This window comes from Sceloporus occidentalis, unplaced genomic scaffold, assembly GCF_023333645.1.
Source record: "Sceloporus occidentalis isolate IW3139 unplaced genomic scaffold, rSceOcc1.0.p SCAF_363, whole genome shotgun sequence".
Lineage (NCBI taxonomy): Eukaryota > Metazoa > Chordata > Lepidosauria > Squamata > Phrynosomatidae > Sceloporus > Sceloporus occidentalis.
The window spans coordinates 292118-314588 of NW_028317343.1; the positions used below are offsets into that span (position 1 = coordinate 292118).

Here is a 22471-nt window from a genome sequence, read left to right on the forward strand (position 1 = left end):
GTACCTCACGATATACCCCTCCATTAAACCGCATTACCCCTTCTCCCCTGTATTACACCGCATTGCCCCTTCTCCACGTTTCGACGAGGTATGGGCAGAGCATTGTGGGAGCGGGCATTATTGCCTAAATATAGCGGTTTTGCGCTGAAATTATTTTATTTATTTATGCATTTGGTTTTAAGAAGTACGTTTGGGAAACTTTCTACCCCTTTATTGCCCCAAAGTTCCCTGTCACTTCCTGTGGGCTCCTCGTGTTCACGGGGGGTAACTGCACCTCTTTTTATTCTCGCCCATAAAACCCGTCCGGCCTCCGCCGTATTCCGAGTGATTATTCCTGGTAGTTATAGTTCGTTTTCATATTATGTCACATGATGATGTCATAGCTGTAGCCGCTGGTTTGTGGATTCTGCATCCATTGTGAACGGGTCGCGTGATTTCCGAGCTTAGTTTTAATGCTGCTGACACCGTTTAGGTAACACGGCCCGTTACACCCACTCAGTATATTTGGGGTCTCTGATCCGATTCCTGTTGGTTCTGTTCCGGAGTTTTAATGATGATGACAGTGAGTCTGGGAACAGCCTGTCTTTGCTGGTATGCGGCGGTTGGCATGACGGGGCAGAGGGGGCCCGGGGGCCCCGCGCAGCCGGCCAGGGGCAGCGAGGACAATGAAGTCTCTTTATTAGAGGAAGAACGCAAATCCTCTGATCAGAACATCGAGGGAACAAAGACGCCTCCTGTGGGACCGGAGCAGAGCTGGCACCAGGACTGGACCGGAGCTGGCACCGGGACTGGACCCGAACGGAGCTGGCACCAGTGACCCAAGCTGGAACCGGGATCAGACCGGAATGGGACTTGCAATTGAACCCAGGCTGGCAGCGGGTCACACCGGAGTGTGGCTTTCCTGCCAGTGCCTGAAGCCCCTGTATCTCTCCGCCGGAGACCCCGCGCTTGTGTCCATCCTGTGGCAGCCTCTATAAGTATTTACCCCAGGGGGGTTATTATTAGGGGCGCACCGTGCGCTTCTTCTCTGCAGGCATCTATATTCTACCCGGAGGGAATCCCAGCAAACGGGGGGGTTAACAGATCATGAATCAGCTTCATACCGGGTGACCCCGAGAAACTGCCCCAATACCCCCAACATCTGCCCCATGCCCCACCGGACTCAGAGTCTCCTACATTCTGGGAATTTGCTAAATTTCACTTATTTTTGCCTCAGCAGAAAAGGAGCAGGAAAAACCATCAGCAGAGGCCGGGGGCCACTTACCCCGAGACCCCGGCAGCGGGAAACAATCCCCCTATCACCCCACAGACTATCACTATTACCCCAGGCAGTGCACACAGGGGTAACTGCTCCTAATACCCCGCTTGGTGTGCCCGATGAGGACGGGGGACACTGGGGCCCCAATCTTTCTCTCCCCAGGGATATCCTGCCGGGGTCCGGGGCCACAGAGCGCCAGCCGGAGTGTAACCTTCAGTCCGTAACACACTGCTGGCGGGGGCCCCATGGAGACAAATCAGGGGCCGGTCACTGATTTATCTATACATTATACAGGGGCCGGTGATTGATTTATCTATACATTATACAGGGGCCGGTCACTGATTTATCTATACATTATACAGGGGCCGGTCACTGATTTATCTATACATTATACAGGGGCCGGTCACTGATTTATCTATAAATTATACAGGGGGCCGGTCACTGATTTATCTATACATTATACAGGGGCCGGCTCGCTGATTTATCTATACATTATACAGGGGCCGGCTCGCTGATTTATCTATAAATTATACAGGGGGCCGGTCACTGATTTATCTATACATTATACAGGGGGCCGGTCACTGATTTATCTATACATTATACAGGGGCCGGTCACTGATTTATCTATACATTATACAGGGGGCCAGCTCACTGATTTATCTATACATTAAACAGGGGGCCAGTCACTGATTTATCTATACATTATATAGGGGCCGGTCACTGATTTATCTATACATTATACAGGGGGCTGGTCACTGATTTATCTATACATTATACAGGGGGCCGGTCACTGATTTATCTATACATTATACAGGGGGCCGGTCACTGATTTATCTATACATTATGCAGGGGGACGGTCACTGATTTATCTATACATTATACAGGGGGCCGGTCACTGATTTATCTATACATTATACAGGGGGCCGGTCACTGATTTATCTATACATAATACAGCGCTGGCTAAATCCCCGTCTCTCCTCTCTGTGTCTCTCTCCCTCTCTCCCTTCTCTTCAGGATCTGCAGCGCTGCCCTCCCTCTCTGGGCGTGGCTCCGACTGGCTCCTCCCCCTCTCTCTCCTCTCCTCAGCATTTCCCCGCCGGCTGGGATGGATTTGGTGCAGGGATCTGGATGCTGACTCTGCGGTGAGGACAGGGGGGACACGGGGGGAAACCATTGGGCAGCAGGGGGCAGAGGAAAGGGCACTGGCGGAGGGCAGGTACATGCTGGCAGGTGCAGGGTGAGAAGGATGTCAGGGGCACATGGAGGCTGAAAAAGGTGGCTGGCAAGGCCAATAACCCCCAGCTTCCCATCATCTACCCCCCCTCCTTAGTGGTACAGCCAGCAGGTACCCCCCTCCATACGGGTACAGCCAGCAGGTACCCCCTCCTTACGGGTACAGCCAGCAGGTATCCCCTCCATAGTGGTACAGCCAGCAGGTACCCCCCCCTCCATACGGGTACAGCCAGCAGGTACCCCCCCCCCCTCCATGCGGGTACAGCCAGCGGGTACCCCCCTCTATACCGGTACAGAGAGCGCTGCACCATTCAGTGCAGAGGTAGATGATGGGTTAATTATTTTGGTTATTGAGGTAGGGGAGGCAGAGGGGTATGTGGGTCCCGTGGGCTGCAGCAGCGCATGCACAGAGACGCATTCATTATCCTGAAGCAGCGGGACCCGCATCGCCCTAATTACTATTATTACACGTTATAAGGATTTCCACTGAATGCAGACGGGGTTAACACGCCTACGTACTTAGTGCCGGGCATACTGTCACTTCCTATATATACTGACAGTGCCGGGCATACTGTCACTTCCTATATATACTGACAGTGCCGGGCATACTGTCACTTCCTATATATACTGACAGCGCCGGGTATACTGTCACTTCCTATATATACTGACAGTGCCGGGCATACTGTCACTTCCTATATATACTGACAGCGCCGGGTTATACTGTCACTTCCTATATATACTGACAGCGCCGGGTATACTGTCACTTCCTATATATACTGACAGTGCCGGCATACTGTCACTTCCTATATATACTGACAGCGCCGGGTATACTGTCACTTCCTATATATACTGACAGCGCCGGGTATACTGTCACCTCCTATATATACTGACAGCGCCAGGTATACTGTCACTTCCTACATATACTGACAGTGCCGGGCATACTGTCACTTCCTATATATACTGACAGTGCCGGGTATACTGTCACTTCCTATATATACCGACAGTGCCGGGTATACTGTCACTTCCTATATATACTGACAGTGCCGGGTATACTGTCACTTCCTATATATACTGACAGCGCCGGGCATACTGTCACTTCCTATATATACTGACAGTGCTGGGTATACTGTCACTTCCTATATATACTAACAGCGCCGGGTATACTGTCACTTCCTATATATACTGACAGCGCCGGGTATACTGTCACTTCCTATATATACTGACAGCGCCGGGTATACTGTCACTTCCTATATATACTGACAGCGCCGGGTATACTGTCACTTCCTATATATACTGACAGCGCCGGGTATACTGTCACTTCCTATATATACTGACAGCGCCGGGTATACTGTCACTTCCTATATATACTGACAGCGCCGGGTATACTGTCACTTCCTACATATACTGACAGTGCCGGGTATACTGTCACTTCCTATATATACTGACAGCGCCGGGTATACTGTCACTTCCTATATATACTGACAGTGCCGGGTATACTGTCACTTCCTATATATACCGACAGCGCCGGGCATACTGTCACTTCCTATATATACTGACAGTGCTGGGTATACTGTCACTTCCTATATATACTAACAGCGCCGGGTATACTGTCACTTCCTATATATACTGACAGTGCCGGGTATACTGTCACTTCCTATATATACTGACAGCGCCGGGTATACTGTCACTTCCTATATATACTGACAGCGCCGGGTATACTGTCACTTCCTATATATACTGACAGTGCCGGGTATACTGTCACTTCCTATATATACTGACAGCGCCGGGTATACTGTCACTTCCTATATATACTGACAGCGCCGGGCATACTGTCACTTCCTATATATACTGACTACGTTGTACATCAGTATATGATACAGGCCCCCCGATCATTAATATATTGGGTATATGTACACACTGTCAGTGGACCTGATAGAATATATCTGTAAGGACGATATGTTTCATCTGAATATAGATACATAGAATGTCTATAGGTGCCCTATATATACACGCAGCGTCCATACAGAGTATATATACAAACTCTCTTGACAGGTTGTATATATATATATATATATTTACTCACAGAGTCCATTGCACACCATTCCAAATATTCCAAGCCCGGTGCTAGTAACCAGCAGTTTCCATGTAAAACACTTTCAAAAAGATGGTCAGCACTCCAGGTCTTTAAATAGACAATTTCATTTTATTCAAAGTCAACGTTTCAGTCATTACTGACTTTCATCAGGACATCATATATATATATATATATTATGGGGTGTGTGTGTATAATATATATTATCTATATATATTTCTCACGGGGGTGTGTGTATAATATTATATATATATATATATATATATATATATATATATATATACATATATATATATATACATATATATAATATACAGACCCCCATGAGATAGATATATTTATTATATATGTGTGTATATAATATATTTATGTATCTCATGGGATGTGTGTATAATGTGTATATATATATATATATATATCATGGGTGTGTGTGTATATAATATATATATATATATAACATGGGGTGTGTGTGTTTATAATATATATATATCATGGGGTGTGTGTATATAATATATATATATATCATGGGGTGTGTGTATATAATAAGAATATATATATCATGGGTGTGTGTGTGTGTATATAATATATATATGTGTATCACAGGGGGTGTATAATATATATATATATAAATAGCATGGCGGTGTGTGTATATAATATATATATATATATATCATGGGGTGTGTTTATAAAATATATATTATGCGGAGTGTGTATATTATATTATTATATATCATGGGTGGTGTATATATAATATATATATATATATATATATCATGGGGTGTGTGTATATATATATTATGAGGGTGTGTATATGATATATATATATATATTATGGGGGTGTGTATATAATATATATATATATGTTATGGGGGGGTGTATATAATATATATATTATGGGGGGTGTTTATAATATATATATATATATATATATATATATAATCATGGGGTGTGTGTATATAATATATATATATATATTATGGGGGGTGTATATAATTTATATATTATGCGGGGTGTTTATATAATATATATATATATATCATGGGCTGTGTGTGTATAATTTAGAATTATGTATTAAGAGAACATTAGGTGAGGGGCTTCAAGTGATAAACCTGTTATTTCTAACATCCTGGTGTCTGGCTGGAGGTATTTAGCAGATTAAGGAGCCTCCTCTCTCCTATAATCCAGCCCCCGGGTGACTGTCCGGTGGGGGGGGGTAGGGGTTTCAGGGCGATTGCCCCGGTGAAGGTGGAGAAAGAGGTCAGGCAGGACAGACCAGTAATGGCAGAAGGGCCGGACCTGTGTGTTTTGGGTCCGGCTCTTCTCTGTATAATCCCCATGTCCCCTATAGACCAGATGGACGGTACATTAGCCCCCGGGCCATCAGCTGCTGACCTCTGACGCTGGGCTGGGAGGCAGTGTACGTACCTACCCCCTCGCACGCACACACGCGAGCACGCACACGCACACGCAGCTTTACCTGCAGAAAGCAGCCAGGTCCGTTAAAGGGAATTCCGCAGGATTATTAAAAGGTACCCATTATTATTATTGATTATATATCGCCATCCTACTCCGCAGCGCTGTACAAGGTGACGCATCTCACGAACAAGACAAAGCGAGTGCCTGATAAGTGACATGGCGATAGATATGCTGCGTGACGTCCACATCTCTACTTCCTCCCTAGAAGTTACCTTATCAGGAAGATAACAAATTAAACCTTAACATTACTGAGAGGGTGGTAGATAAGTGGAACAGCCTTCCAGCAGAGGTGGTAGAGGGTAATACAGCGAGGGTATTAAGCATGCGTGGGATAGACATACGGCTCCTGAATCTAAGACGAGACCAACGACTGATCAAGGTCACTTTAATGGATAGAAAAGTGTGTTTTTACTAAAAAAAAAACAAGTTTTAGAAAAGGATTTGGGGGGGGTTATGAGAAATTGTGGATATTCTAGATATTTAACCCTCTCTCTCCCCTGTAGGGGTTGATGTCACTGGACCGGAGGGGCAGGATAAAGATGGCGGAGGACAGTTCCAGCGCAAGCAGCGGCTCTCCCACCCCGGGGGACACCTTGCCCTGGAATCTGTCCAAGAACCAGCGGGTTAAGAGGTCGTCGTCGGCGTCTGGCGGAGGAACCGTGCTGGACGCGGCAGAGAGAGCCGTCATCAGGATAGCAGGTAGGATTCACAGCATCTTATAATGTATAGGTAAATCAGTGACCGGCCCCCTGTATAATGTATAGATAAATCAGCGACCGGCCCCCTGTATAATGTATAGATAAATCAGTGACCGGCCCCTGTATAATGTATAGATAAATCAGTGACCGGCACCTGTATAATGTATAGATAAATCAGTGACCGGCCCCCTGTATAATGTATAGATAAATCAGTGACCGGCCCCTGTATAATGTATAGATAAATCAGTGACCGGCCCCTGTATAATGTATAGATAAATCAGAGACCGGCCCCCTGTATAATGTATAGATAAATCAGCGACCGGCCCCCTGTATAATGTATAGATAAATCAGTGACCGGCCCCTGTATAATGTATAGATAAATCAGAGACCGGCCCCCTGTATAATGTATAGATAAATCAGTGACCGGCCCCTGTATAATGTATAGATAAATCAGTGACCGGCCCCTGTATAATGTATAGATAAATCAGTGACCGGCCCCTGTATAATGTATAGATAAATCAGTGACCGGCCCCTGTATAATGTATAGATAAATCAGTGACCGGCCCCCTGTATAATGTATAGATAAATCAGTGACTGGCCCCTGTATAATGTATAGATAAATCAGTGACCGGCCCCTGTATAATGTATAGATAAATCAGTGACCGGCCCCCTGTATAATGTATAGATAAATCAGCGACCGGCCCCCTGTATAATGTATAGATAAATCAGTGACCGGCCCCCTGTATAATGTATAGATAAATCAGTGACCGGCCCCTGTATAATGTATAGATAAATCAGTGACCGGCCCCCTGTATAATGTATAGCTAAATCAGCGAGCCGCCCCCTGTATAATGTATAGATAAATTAGCCATTTATTGTTATTGATTTATGTAGCGCCATCATATTCCGCAGCGCTGTACAGTGGGGTAAATTAGATGATATAACAATATGGACAGACAGTCACAGAGGGCCGGTGCACAGGAGCTTACAGTCCATGCTGCGATTATTATCACCGTGTCGGGCCGTTATATAATTTGTTATTGAATACACGCGTGTTTAACCCCGCTGTCTCCAGAGCTGTGTACACACAAGGTTAGAATACGGAAATCCGTGGCCATATTAACTCTGTGAGTGTTGGAGGTTAATCATGTAGGTAGGTTTACGGCACAGTAAAGTGACACTGTATAGTGTGATGAGGGCCGGGGGGCCGTGGTTTAGAGCCACGCGCCGTGACCACGTGCTCAGGAAGTGCGAGCCGTTACCAACTTCCCTGCCGAGGTCACTGGCTGATAAGGGTGTCTGTTCTTAAAGGGCCGGTCACACCGTACCACGGCCAAGAGCACCGGCCAGTCACCTAAACATCCCTCTGTGAATAACATGAAATCAATGCGCGGAGCCTCTTCTATCAGAGGACGTGTAACGTATAGCGAGACGCGCGGAGCCTCTTCTATCAGAGGACGTGTAACGTATAGCGAGACGCGCAGAGCCTCTTCTATCAGAGGACGTGTAACGTATAACGAATGTTGGGTGTGAGCCAGCGGATGGGGGTGATGTGTGTGCCAGAGCAGCGTGGCCTGTGGCGTGTGATGCGTGTTATCTCGGTGACACACGCCTCCCGTGCAGTCACTGCGTGTAGAGTGACCCGCATGCCGTTATTTATTAGGAACGTTTATTTGAATAGTGACTGCGTGTCTGTGCGGTTTATGTGCTACCAACCAACACAAACCCCCCAAAAAAGCTTGATAAATGTGAATATAGCGCGCTGGGTTACGGGGCGAGGGATTATGTGTTGGTTAACGGGGCGAGGGAAGCGTGGCGGGTTATATATTGGGTTATGGGGCGAGAGATTATGTGCTGGGTTACTGTTACAGGGTCACCGTACCCAAGGCTGGGTCCCCCTGTTTGAAGGCTGAGGAATCACCAGTCAGTCCCTCATACGGATCGCACTCAGCTATCCACGGATCATCCAGACCACCATTCGTAGTAAAACAAGAACTTTATTTACAAACACACAGAACTTTATATATAATCTCAATGCAATGTGTACCGAACCCAACCCCCAATCCCATCAGCCACATCCCATCACAAATCCCATCAGTATACAGGGGATGTATCAGGTGAGGGGATTACAGAATACAATGGGTTCCCCCACCTGTGTTATCCCCCCTGTAGTGCGGGTGCCGTCTGGGCAGACAGGGCTGTGTTGGCTGATTAAGAGCCCCAGCCAGATTATAGGATCGTCTCTTTGAAGGCTGGGGCTGAATCCACATCAGTCTCTGGGCCGGTTACACAATAAACACAATATAATATATTACCGGGTCACGGTATACGGAACCGGACACAAAAGTGCTCCGTGACCCGGCTAAACTTCATATGACATATGAGCCAGCTAGCCTGGCCCTGTCACAGTTACGGTGCAAGGGACACGCGAAGGCGGTTTATGTGCTGGGTTATGGGGCGAGGGAAGCGCATCGGCGGCGGGTTATGTGCTGGGTTACGGGGCGAGGGCCGCGTGGCGGATTATGTGCTGGGTTATGGGGCGAGGGAAGCGCATCGGCGGCGGGTTATGTGCTGGGTTACGGGGCGAGGGACGTGCGGAAGTGGCGGGTTATGAGTTACGTTGTATGGGAATTCCGCAGGGCAGCGCTGATGGCTGTGATATGTATACAGCAGTCAGGCGCTCGGAAGCTCCTTTACCGGACAGACTGCTCGGTGTAATTGCGCTGTGAGACCAGCAGGTGGCGGCGCTGCACCGCTGTATGCTTCATCATGAAATGGTTAACGTGCGTGCGGCAATGACGGGGTTATTCGCGTCGCGATCCCGGCGGGTAAATAGAGTTTCAGCAAAGTCGAATTTTCAATGGAGAAACGGGAGCCGAGGGGCAGGGAGTCCGGCTCCTCCGATCTACAACACGTTCTGTAGAAGTATTGCTATTAACCCAATAACCCTTCGTGCTTTGGCTCCCTAGGAAACGCACATTTTGCGGGGCCCCCGGTGCGTGTCGCTGCCGGCAGACCGGGGCCCGGGCCGTGGTTCTGTCACTTGTTGCTGCTTCAAACGCTATATACACTACTACTGCGCATGCGCTGCCGGCACACTTACCTACAGCTACATGAAGCAGGGGAGAAAACTGACCCGCGTAAACCACGCGCATGCGCGTCAATCTTTTATAGCGCCTCATACAGGATGGGTAGGTGGTAAAGCGCCTTTATACGCGCATGCGCGCCAATCTTTTATAGCGCCTCATACAGGAGAAGGTACTTTTTAACCCCTCGGTCACACAGCTGGGTGAATCTTCCCTTATATCCCCCGGACTCTGGGACTCGACGGGCGCGACTCGCTAAGCTATAGACTGGGACAGGAGAGACATGTAAATAATTTACATGAGGGGAAAAGTTACAACAAGAGGGTCAGAGGCTGAGATGGGATGGAAGTTAGTTTTACTTTACTGAGAGGGCGCTAGGTAAGTGGAACAGCCTCCCAGCAGAAGTAGTAGAGTGAGGGGATTAAACATGCATGAGATAGGCATATGGATAGATAAGTGGAACAGCCTCCCAGCAGAAGTGGTAGAGGGTAATACAGTGAGGGGATTAAACATACATGGGATAGACCAACAAGTGTTTAAGGTCTGAGCCGTTACAGCGGGATGAGGATGATGAGCAGGAGACTGTTGTGGTTCGGGAGCTCTGGCCTTTCTCTAGCTCCTGTTCTGGCGTGGGATGTCACACAGCTGTGTTTACCCGGCCCGTCCGGATGTAGATTGAAAGCTCTTGTGGTGCCAGGTCTGGGCGAGGTGCGGATCGCCGGGCGACTCCTCTCCGGATTCCTGCCATTCCTGAGTCCGGATCCAGAGCCTAAAAACAAAGGATTTTTGGCTAGCTTTGTGCTTTTACCACCCAAAACGCTGCTGTCCGGGGGGGCCAGAGGAAGCGTCTGTCAGCGGGGGGATCCCATCACACACCAGTTCATCCCACTTCCTCAGTCCGAGGGATTCTACCCCTCAACCCCCCCCCCCGCTGTGATACGCTGACTCGCCGAGACCCCAAGAATTTCCTCAACGTCACCTCCAGAAAATAATATGTTTATCTCACAGCTCTTATAAAAATGTTCCCTCTTTACAGAGAGGGTGGTACATAAGTGGAACAGCCTCCCAGCAGAGGTGGTAGATCCAGTGAGGGTATTAAACATGCATGGGATAGACATACGGCTCCTGAAGACGAGACCAACGACTGATTAAAGTTTACGTCAAGAAAACGAGGGCTAAATATGCCGCTCTACTGAACATAGTGGCGCTATATGAATGTATTTATGTATGTAAAGTGTGTGTTGTGTGTATGAAGTGATACCGGGCAGTATTCTATAATCAAACCCGGCTGTAACATTCCTCCTGTTGCCATGGTGATTGCTCCGTTAGAGTTTGCACTGGGGATTTTCATTACCCGCTCTGCCTCATCACACAGAGGTGCAACATACCGAAAAGTGCACCGCCGCCCAGCGCTGGGGGTGGCATTTAACCCTTCCAGAGCCGCAGGGTGAGGGCAGGTCTCGGGTAACTGTGTCTGAAGAATGCGGGGTATTCAGAGCCGGACTTACCGGTCCGGAGTATACTGTCTGCGTACGGGAATCTCCATCTGGCTTTATTTGGGACTTTAGTTATTTTGTAGCATCAAGTTTTAATTCATCTTGAACGCCACCCCCCCCCACCGCCTGTCTCTCTCTCTGTGCGTTCCTCCGGGGGGCACTCTCTCTCTCTGTGCATTCCTCCGGGGGGCGCTCTCTCTCTCTCTCTGTGCGTTCCTCCGGGGGGCGCTCTCTCTCTGTGCATTCCTCCAGGGGGGCGCTCTCTCTCTCTCTCTGTGCGTTCCTCCGGGGGGCGCTCTCTCTGTGTGTTCCTCCGGGGGGGCGCTCTCGCTCTCTCTCTGTGCGTTCCTCTGGGGGGCGCTCTCTCTCTCTCTGTGCGTTCCTCTGGGGGGCGCTCTCTCTCTCTCTGTGCGTTCCTCCGGGGGGCGCTCTCTCTGTGTGTTCCTCCGGGGGGGCGCTCTCGCTCTCTCTCTGTGCGTTCCTCTGGGGGGCGCTCTCTCTCTCTCTGTGCGTTCCTCTGGGGGGCGCTCTCTCTCTCTCTGTGCGTTCCTCCGGGGGGCGCTCTCGCTCTCTGTGCGTTCCTCCGGGGGGCGCTCTCTCTGCGCGTTCCTCCATGGGGCGCTCTCGCCGTTCCTCCGTGGGGCGCTCTCTCTCTCTGCGCATGCTGTCGGATGCCGGGGAGGCAATGAGTGGCACTCGGTGTCGGGTGACCGGCTTCCTCCGGCTGCAGCTGTCTCTCTGTAGCTTTAAGGGGTAGGGCCTGAGGACTGACCCCGCCGTGGGGTTTGGCTTTTTGGGATCTGCCCCACCATGGTCTGTGTGTGAGAGAGCGGGCAGAACCGAGCCAGACAGCTGGGAGACAGAGAGAGACTGCCAGAGAGAGAGAGACTGTCAGACACGGAGCGTACGGAGAGCGGCCGGCAGACAGGAGACACAGTGGGTGTGGCGTAGAGGGACTGGCAGGGGTGTATCGGGACAGTGAGTGTCAGCTCTGTGGCCATGGCCAGCTTCAACATGCGGAACATGCCTGCGGACGCCGAGGAGAAGGACTTCATCCAGGCGTATGAAGACGTCCGCGAGAAGTATAAAGGTAAGCGGTCACGCTACACGTGTGTTCAGCCCTGACCTGTGCCGTGCGTGCGCTTAACCCTCGAACTCCCAGACAAATCACTGATTCCAGGAGAACGCAAACAGCCTTTCCATGACATGCCTGTTCAGTACCCAGGGGGTTAATAAGTGAATAACCAAATACGGGGGTAATTGTTTCTGAGATTTTGCGGGGTGGTTGGAATTGAGCAACTTTGATTGGTACGGGGCAGTTGGCGCTGTGTGAGTTGCGCGGGGGCAGTTGGCGCTGTGTGAGTTGCGCGGGGGCAGTTGGCGCTGTGTGAGTTGCGCGGGGGCAGTTGGCGCTGTGGGAGTTGCGCGGGGCAGTTGGCGCTGTGGGAGTTGCGAGGGGGCATTTGGCGCTATGGGAGCTGCACGGGGGCAGTTGGCGCTGTGGGAGTTGCGCGGGGGCAGTTGGCGCTGTGTGAGCTGCGCGGGGGCAGTTGGCGCTGTGGGAGTTGCGCGGGGGCAGTTGGCGCTGTGTGAGCTGCGCGGGGGCAGTTGGCGCTGTGTGAGCTGCGCGGGGGCAGTTGGCGCTGTGGGAGTTGCGCGGGGGCAGTTGGCGCTGTGTGAGCTGCGCGGGGGCAGTTGGCGCTGTGGGAGTTGCGCGGGGGCAGTTGGCGCTGTGTGAGCTGCGCGGGGGCAGTTGGCGCTGTGGGAGTTGCGAGGGGGCAGTTGACGCTGTGTGAGTTGCGGGGGGCAGTTGGCGCTGTGTGAGTTGCGCGGGGGCAGTTGGCGCTGTGGGAGTTGCGCGGGGGCAGTTGGCGCTGTGGGAGTTGCGCGGGGGCAGTTGGCGCTGTGTGAGTTGCGCGGGGCAGTTGGCGTTTACGTGGTCGGAGTGGTGCAGTTGTGCATGGCTGAGCCTCTGGGAAAGGGTGGGATTAGGGAGATTTCAGGAAGGGTTTGTCATGAAGCGGGGCAGGACAGCGGCCGGGGAGTAACAGGAAGGCAATCAAAGGGCAACAGACAGAGAACAGAGGGGCAGAAAGACAGACGGTGACAGGGACACCGGGGACAGAGAGACGGACAGCAGCAGACTACTTGGAAGCACAATGTCTGGATACATTATTTTTGTTGAGCCCAGGGCAGGGGGTGCCCAGCCAGGAGGTAACAGCAGCTGGGGCAGATAGTGTAAGAGCCCTGCGGACCCCCGCAGACCCCCTGCCGGGCGAGCTGCTTACTGGAAGCCGGGGGTTTATAACTTGGAAGGGAGTAAAAATAGCTCCCGTTACTCAGAGAATCGGCTGCAGCGTGGGGAGGGGGGAGAGCACACGCAACACGCTACTGTCACGTATGCCCAATATTACACGCACTTTAACTGCCAGACAGGTGTGTAAACAGTGAAAGTGAGTGAGTGGCGGGGGTATTATATATAACGGCCCCTAAATCGGAGACCCCACTCTGTGACATTCAGCTCTCTGCCCTGCTCTTCTCCCCTGATGCCCCCCTCTCTCTCCTCCCCTGATGCCCCTCTCTCTCCTCCCCTGATGCCCCTCTCTTCCCCCGATGCCCCTCTCTTAGTGCTGGACAGATGTGTGTCGAGTCGCTGTAGCTGATAGGTCACTTAGGGACATAGTCTGGACAGTAAATGTGGAGCAGTTACCATGGCAACCACCAAAACATTTCCCAATTGCTGCATGTTTGGCTTTGCTCCAGTTCTTTATGGCGCCCCTGAGAGCTGGAGTTACCCCCAGGAGTTACCCCCAGGATCTGCACCTGCCCCTCTCTGTCATTGGGTATCCTGTCCACGACCATGTTTTGTATTAAGCTGCCGGGGCCCTCGCCTCCGAGGAGCCCAAATGGCCGCGGCTACTTCAGGCCCCTTCCTGCTGTAACGAGCACCACAGGAGGTGGTGGGTACTGCCCCCATAATACCCCTGAGGACACTACGGGGTGTGATGCGGGGCTGGTGGTCGCCCCACTGGGGCCATGCACTTTAATTGATTGAACCATCACTGGCATCTCTTATTCCAATTTACCACCTCCACTGGATGTCTAATCAGTAGGAGCCCCTCCCGGTGGGATTTTATGTGCGTGACACGAGGGTTCACACTCACCTGCTAGAAAGAGCCCTTCCTCTGCCAGGAACGCGTGGGGGTGCGGATCTCGGCCGTGTCACCCCCCCCCCAAAGCAGATGCGTGTAACCCCCCGGGTGCCGGGGTAAACGGATGAGTGCTCTGGCGCGGGGCGCGCGTGGAATTCCTCCGGTGTTTTTGGTGAATGATTAATGATCTTTTATTGTTCGTCACCGAGTGACTCGAGCCGGTTGGGATCTGCGCCACAACAGGCTCCTGTTCAGAAAGGAGTTTGACACATATCTGCTTAAAGGACAAACTATTTCTCTCCACACTGTGATTCCAGCCCAGGGATACGTCATTCCTTGCGCTACGGCCCCTGATCCAAGCCGGTGGCCCCTGATCCAAGCCGGTGGCCCCTGATCCAAGCCGGTGGCCCCTGATCCAAGCCGGTGGCCCCTGATCCAAGCCGGTGGAGTCATAAAAATTTTTTCAATTCAAAATATAAAGAATGTGGGGGGGGCAGCCTCCCCGCCCCTGCCTTCAACCTGCGCGTATTTACTTTACCAAAATCAAACAATATTCCAGGAAAAAGCCGGCGGACCGAGCCTTTAACCCTTTCATGCTGGAGTCGGGTTATGAAACCTTCACCCAATAGAATGGGAATGTCCCTTTAATGGGAACATGTTACCTAAACGGCGTTTAATAGCATTTGGAACATCTTGCAGAACAGTAATTTGTAAGCTCATGTAAACAGGGGCTTCCTCACTTGTTTGTGTCCAGATTATGTGATGCGCTGCGGAATATGATGGCGATATATAAATAATAATAACACATTGTACAGCGCTGCAGAGTATGATGGCGATATATAAATAATAATAACACACATTGTACAGCGCTGCGGAGTATGACGGCGATATATAAATAATAATAGCACACATTGTACAGCGCTGCAGAGTATGACGGCGATATATAAATAATAATAATAACACACATTGTACAGCGCTGCGGAGTATGACGGCGATATATAAATAATAACACATTGTACAGCGCTGCGGAGTATGACGGCGATATATAAATAATAATAATAACACACATTGTACAGCGCTGCGGAGTATGATGGCGCTATATATATAAATGGATCTGTAACATCATTTGTATTGACTTCTTTGTGACATCACAGGGTGGTCCGGTATGCTAATGATCGTTTCTGGGTTCAGGTCTGGAAAGCCGCGCTGCAGCCTGAGCCCCTCCGCACTGTTTTTGTGACCTGAATTCCCAGTCGGTGTACTGGTGTTACTGGTCCCCAGCCATGAGCCCTTATTACCCCGGCGCGGACATTTAAGAACACGTTCGATCCCGCAATACGGAAACTTAGATTGTCAGCTGCTGGGTTTCGTTGTAGGAAAGATGTGTATGAGGCACCTGAGGTGGGGTCTCTGCGCATGTGTGAAGGAGCAGAGGAAGGAGCCAGTCAAGGTGGAAATGTTACCTGAAGCGACCGCTGTTGGATCCCAGGCTTTATTTGTAACGATAAAAAGAGCTGCCCCTGAAGAGTCGGGTGTGATGGGGTGATTGAGCGGTGAGATCAGGGCACTCTGGGCACTGTGTAAGAGATTGGATTGTTGTGTAAATGGCGTGACACGTGTCGGGTTCTGTATGTTACCCGGGAGCCGGCAGCAGCTGTTTACTGACGTGTATTCTGAATATAGCCATGGATTTGTGTTTCTCCATGATGTCATTGCTCTTCCACGTGTTAATAACATTTATATCAGCCGGTGTTCCAGTGATGTCATCGCTCTGCGACATGTTTGTAACATTTATATCAGCCGGTGTTCCAGTGATGTCATCGCTCTGCGATGTGTTCATTACATTTATTTGGCTGCCACGCTTGTATCGTCCGGGACTCGTAACTTGCGCCAGTATCCCAGTGATGTCATTTTTTTTGTTGTTATGATGTCATGATGTCATGTTTCTGTGCCACACTGGAGCGGTGACCTATTAGTCTCCTAAGGGTATACGATGCGATGGCAGACAGGAGGCGGTGGCTCATGGTTTAGCTTCCTGTGTGGGCAGAGATGTAATTGCCCCAGGGCATTCTTATGGCGTGGCAACCCGGGGTGTATCCCCCCCCGGCTTTCTTTCTGGTCCTTGTAACATAATGTCTTTCTTGAGATCTCCATGTTTATTTGCCTCTGCTGGGGGTAACGTTCAGCAACGTGAAACGCGTGGGGGGTCCTGAGTGTCACTGAGTTTTGGCTGAGGGCCCCAGTAAGTCTGGGGTAAACTTACTGAGCATCTGCCCCTTTACACCGAAACACCTAGACTGGGGTAAAGATGCTGGGGCACCGGGGCAAACCCTGCCGCGTCTCTGCCTGGATTTATTAATGTTACCTGTGGAAGTTCACCTGTGCAGCATTATATAGCGATAACGCAGGTGACTCATGCCCCCTGGCCCCGTGGCCCCCTGCCAGTGGCATGCTCGCAGGTAATCATTAGCGCTGGAAAGTGGGGAGGAATTCCTGCGAATCTGGTTCATTCATCGATTGAGCGGCGGGGACGGCCTTATCTTTACATTCCTTAAAAGTTTGGGGCTGTGAACTGCCCTCCTAGAATCTACTACCCCCCACTCAGGGCATTATACGGGACTTCAACACCTGTGGGATCTGTGGGTCCCCGCGGGGTCTACACAACAATGCGCATGATGTCACTATTCTCCCGTGCATAGGGTGTGTGATGTCACTATTCTCCTGTGCAGAGTCGTGTGATGTCACTATTCTCCCGTGCATAGGGTGTGTGATGTCACTATTCTCCTGTGCACAGAGTCGTGTGATGTCACTATTCTCCCGTGCATAGGGTGTGTGATGTCACTATTCTCCTGTGCAGAGTCGTGTGATGTCACTATTCTCCCGTGCATAGGGTGTGTGATGTCACTATTCTCCTGTGCACAGTCGTGTGATGTCACTATTCTCCCGTACATAGGGTGTGTGATGTCACTATTCTCCTGTGCACAGAGTCGTGTGATGTCACTATTCTCCCGTGCATAGGGTGTGTGATGTCACTATTCTCCTGTGCACAGAGTCGTGTGATGTCACTATTCTCCCGTGCATAGGGTGTGTGATGTCACTATTCTCCTGTGCACAGAGTCGTGTGATGTCACTATTCTCCGTGCATAGGGTGTGTGATGTCACTATTCTCCTGTGCACAGAGTCGTGTGATGTCACTATTCTCCCGTGCATAGGGTGTGTGATGTCACTATTCTCCCGTGCACAGAGTCGTGTGGTTTCACTATTCTCCCGTGCATAGGGTCTGTGATGTCACTATTCTCCCATGCACAGGGTGTGTGATGTCACTGATGCACCGTGCACAGGGTATTATGTAATAACCGCAGATAGGGAGCTGTGATGTTTTATTTGCAGCCCGGGGCATATTCTGATTTCATTTTTTGAACCCCTTGGCCCCCGTGACGGGGTGAATAAGGATATAATAAGCAGGGAGTGGGGTCCCAGATTCATCCCACCCAGACTCCCTCATGTGGGGGTCTCACTGATATGAGCCTGCAGCCCCCAGGACCCCCTGCTTTGTTACAGGGATGAGGTAGTGGCCCCCAGCGTGACAGGGGCCTATGATATCATGTACCCCTCTCCATAGTCTGTCCTAGGGACTCAAAAGGGGCAGTGGGTTTCATTGGTGGGGCAGTGGCCCCCGGTGTCCTGTGGCCCTGCATTCAGTGGAGATAAACTGCCCCAAATAAAGTGTGACTCCGTCTCGGATGGGGCCGGCGCTGACCTCCCAGGAATAGCTCATCCTGGAGGCATTTGCAGCTGTGGCGGTCTGTCTGTCGGGATGACGGTGGGGGACACATTCTGGGACACACGTCACCCGGGGGCCATGGCTGGTGACACGGAAATATCAGAGAGGATTTTGGAACCTGCGTGGTGCTGCCTTTAAAATAACCCTCTAAAAAAATACGTGAGAATTGTTCTGCTTGAAGTCAGGTGTATTTAGCCGGTTTTGTGTATTCTGTGTCATTTCCTGTCTGTGGACGCTGAATGTCTTCACTGACTGCCCATCAAACGGTTAATGACCTGTGTCCCAGTCTCAAGGTGACTGGGCTATAAATGGTTAATGCGTTTCAGCAAATTAAAGTGTGAGCAGCGCGCCATAAAACTACGCCCCCCCCAGGATTATTCACTAAAGTTTGGCGGAGTTTATATGGGGTAACCTGCGCCACCAGGTGCCTGCGGGCCTCGCGCTGTCCGTTTGCTCTGATGATTGCCCTTGTCACCCCCCGTGTCTGTCAGGCCGGCGAACCCCACCGTGTCTGTCAGGCTGGCGGACCCCGCCCCTTCTGTGTCTGTCAGGCTGGCGGATCCCCGCCCCTTCTGTGTCTGTCAGGCTGGCGGATCCCCGCCCCTTCTGTGTCTGTCAGGCTGGCGGACCCCGCCCCTTCTGTGTCTGTCAGGCTGGCGGATCCCCGCCCCTTGTGTGTCTGTCAGGCTGGCGGATCCCCCCCTTCTGTGTCTGTCAGGCTGGCGGACCCTCCCCTTCTGTGTCTGTCAGGCTGGCGGATCCCGCCCCTTCTGTGTCTGTCAGGCTGGCGGATCCCCCCCCTTCTGTGTCTGTCAGGCTGGCGGACCCCGCCCCTTCTGTGTCTGTCAGGCTGGCGGACCCCGCCCCTTCTGTGTCTGTCAGGCTGGCGGACCCCGCCCCTTCTGTGTCTGTCAGGCTGGCGGACCCCGCTCCTTCTGTGTCTGTCAGGCTGGCGGACCCCCCCCTTCTGTGTCTGTCAGGCTGGCGGACCCCCCCTTCTGTGTCTGTCAGGCTGGCGGACCCCGCCCCTTCTGTGTCTGTCAGGCTGGCGGACCCCCCCCTTCTGTGTCTGTCAGGCTGGCGGACTCCCCCCTTCTGTGTCTGTCAGGCTGGCGGACCCCCCCCTTCTGTGTCTGTCAGGCTGGCGGACCCCGCCCCTTCTGTGTCTGTCAGGCTGGCGGACCCCGCCCCTTCTGTGTCTGTCAGGCTGGCGGACCCCCCCCTTCTGTGTCTGTCAGGCTGGCGGACCCCGCCCCTTCTGTGTCTGTCAGGCTGGCGGACCCCGCCCCTTCTGTGTCTGTCAGGCTGGCGGACCCCGCCCCTTCTGTGTCTGTCAGGCTGGCGGACCCCGCCCCTTCTGTGTCTGTCAGGCTGGCGGACCCCCGTGGCACAGAATAGGCTCAGTCCCGTTCTTTGGTTGCCTTTTGAAAACTTTTTTCAGGTTCAGATTAAATCCAGGTTTTTTTTATTCCTTAATGTTTTGCCGCTATGTACCGTATTTACTCGATTATAAGATGAACCCCGAAATGTGAATTTTAAATTAGGAAAAAAAAAGCCTGAATATAAGATGACCCGTAGCCCGAGCTGTATTTGAGCCTCGTCTTATAATCGAGTGAATACGGTAATATTATTATTATTATTATTATTATTATTAATAATAGAGGGTCAGAGGCTGAGATGGGATGGAAGGAAGTTTTACTTTACTGAGACTGTGGTAGGGGATTGGGTGGCGGGTATCACATGGCACGATGCCGTCTCGGCGTGGCAGGGGCATGGTGCTTTCTTGGCGTGGGGGGCGCGGTTGCGGGCGTGCGGTTCCGGCGTCGGGTGCTTTTCCGGCGCAGTGGGGGGGTGCAGTTCCGGAGTGGCAGAGGCGTGGTTCCAGTGTAACGGGGGCGCGGTTCTGGTGTGGCAGGGGCGCGGCTCTGTGTGGCGTTCTGGTGTGGTGGGGGTGCGGTTCTGGTGGCGTGGTTCTGGTTTGGCGCTTCTGGGGGCGCGGTTCTGCTGTGGCGGGGGCGTGGTTCTGGTGTGGCAGGGACGCGGTTCTGGTGTGGCCAGGGGGCGCGGTTCTGCTGTGGCGGGGGCGCGGTTCTGCTGTGGCGGGGGCGCGGTTCTGCTGTGGCGGGGGCGCGGTTCTGCTGTGGCGGGGGCGTGGTTCTGGTGTGGCAGGGACGCGGTTCTGGTGTGGCCAGGGGGCGCGGCTGTGGGGGCACGGGGGGGTCAGGTATCCATGGCGCCATGGTTGGGTACACAGAAGCTGCTGCATTCTTTCTGGAAGGTATTTCAGGAATTTCTAGCCTTTTTATCCTTTTGCTTTTTCTCCTCCAACCTAAACCCCTCCCCCACTGCCTGTAACATCTTACATAGCCAATGAGGGCCACTTTTGTTTAAGGGGGTGTGGTTAGTGGCTGGGTCGGGGGGAATTTCTGTAACTGTGTGGGGCATTTAGAAGAAGAATAATGGGGTTTATTTACCCCATTTAATTTATGATCTTGGGGGGGGGGGGGTCAGCGTGTTTTGGGGCCGAAGCAGGGACTGGACAAACTAAACGGGGACGCTTGGTAGGAGTGCTGTGATATTGGCAGGGTAATGGTTGTTGTTTGATGCCGGCTCCGGTGTCGGGGGGACAGCCGGCGTGGACCTTGGCCGCGTGGCGGGGTATCAGATTATGGTTGGGTCCAGCATGGGGGGTAATTAGTGATAATCAGATTTTATTATATGATAACTCCCACGGTGCGTGTGGCTGTTGAGTTTTTCTGCCCCCTACTGGGGTATTTGTTCACATAACTTGCTTATTTGCAGCCCCTCCTTTTTATCAGCGCTACGGCGTGTGCTGGCGCTATATATAAATGCCATATTAAAGCTGCTGTCCTACCCGGGGGCCGATCTCTGTCAGCAGGTTAAGCAGATCTGTCACTTCATGCAGAAGGGTTAAATACTGCCGCTGATGATGTCACTTTACAAAGATTATGTTTTTTTTCTTACTAGACCCATTTCCGGTGAGTTCTGGTCGTACGGATTTCTTGAAACGGATTTTTTACCCCAAGGTTGCCCCGTGTTTGTATCTGGGGCGGAGAGGCCCTGTCTGGGGCGGGGGGGTTAGTGGCCGCCGTCGGCTGTTGGTGGCCGGGGAGTGAATAGAGGGGACAATGAGTCTGACGGGAGCTCGCGGGGAATTCGCTGGGGATAAAAGGGGCAGGAGGGGCTAATTCCTCACGCATGAGAACTTCTCAGGGGCAGCAACGCAGCGTGGGGCTTCTCTGGCGGGGCATCTCCTGGGGGCTGATGCACTGCTTGTTATGTACCATTTCTCACCGCCTAGATTGTAAGTTCCTGCGGGACACAGCCCTCCAGTCCTCTTGTATCTGTATTGTGCTTGTACAGCGCTGCAGAATATGATGGCGCTATATAAATCATATATAATAATAACACATTGTACAGCGCTGCGGAGTATGACGGCGATATATAAATCATATATAATAATAACACATTGTACAGCGCTGCGGAGTATGATGGCGATATATAAATAATAACACACATTGTACAGCGCTGCGGAGTATGACGGCGATATATAAATAATAACACACATTGTACAGCGCTGCGGAGTATGACGGCGATATATGAATAATAATAACACACATTGTACAGCGCTGCAGAGTATGACGGCGATATATAAATAATAACACACATTGTACAGCGCTGCAGAGTATGACGGCGATATATAAATAATAACACACATTGTACAGCACTGTGGAGTATGACGGCGATATATAAATAATAATAACACATTGTACAGCACTGTGGAGTATGACGGCGATATATAAATAATAATAACACATTGTACAGCGCTGCGGAGTATGACGGTGATATATAAATAATAATAATAACACACATTGTACAGCGCTGTGGAGTATGATGGCGATATATAAATAATAATAACACACATTGTACAGCGCTGCGGAGTATGATGGCGATATATAAATAATAATAATAACACACATTGTACAGCGCTGCGGAGTATGATGGCGCTATTTAAATAATAATTCAGCGGGGGTTCCTGTTGGCTATTCCCAGTTCCTGTCGCATTTGCATGCATTTTGCGCGGATGCCTCGGGGTAGGTGGGAGGGGTATTTGGTTGATGCCCCCGTCACTGGCGTTGTCTCTCCCCTATGGTTAAGTTGCTGGCTGTTGCTGA

The 22471-nt window shown here is 51.2% G+C and overlaps 1 protein-coding gene across 1 annotated transcript in view; it reads left to right on the forward strand.

Annotated features, from left to right (window-relative positions):
• Positions 1-607: 607 nt before the first annotated feature.
• Positions 608-22471, forward strand: part of LOC149273622 (plectin-like) — a 102230-nt gene continuing 80366 nt past the window's right edge. Inside the window, 5 exon segments of the mRNA XM_089506104.1 lie at positions 608-813; positions 1421-1478; positions 2273-2400; positions 2589-2664; positions 6563-6758. Coding sequence (XP_089362230.1) covers positions 608-813; positions 1421-1478; positions 2273-2400; positions 2589-2664; positions 6563-6758 — 664 coding nt within the window.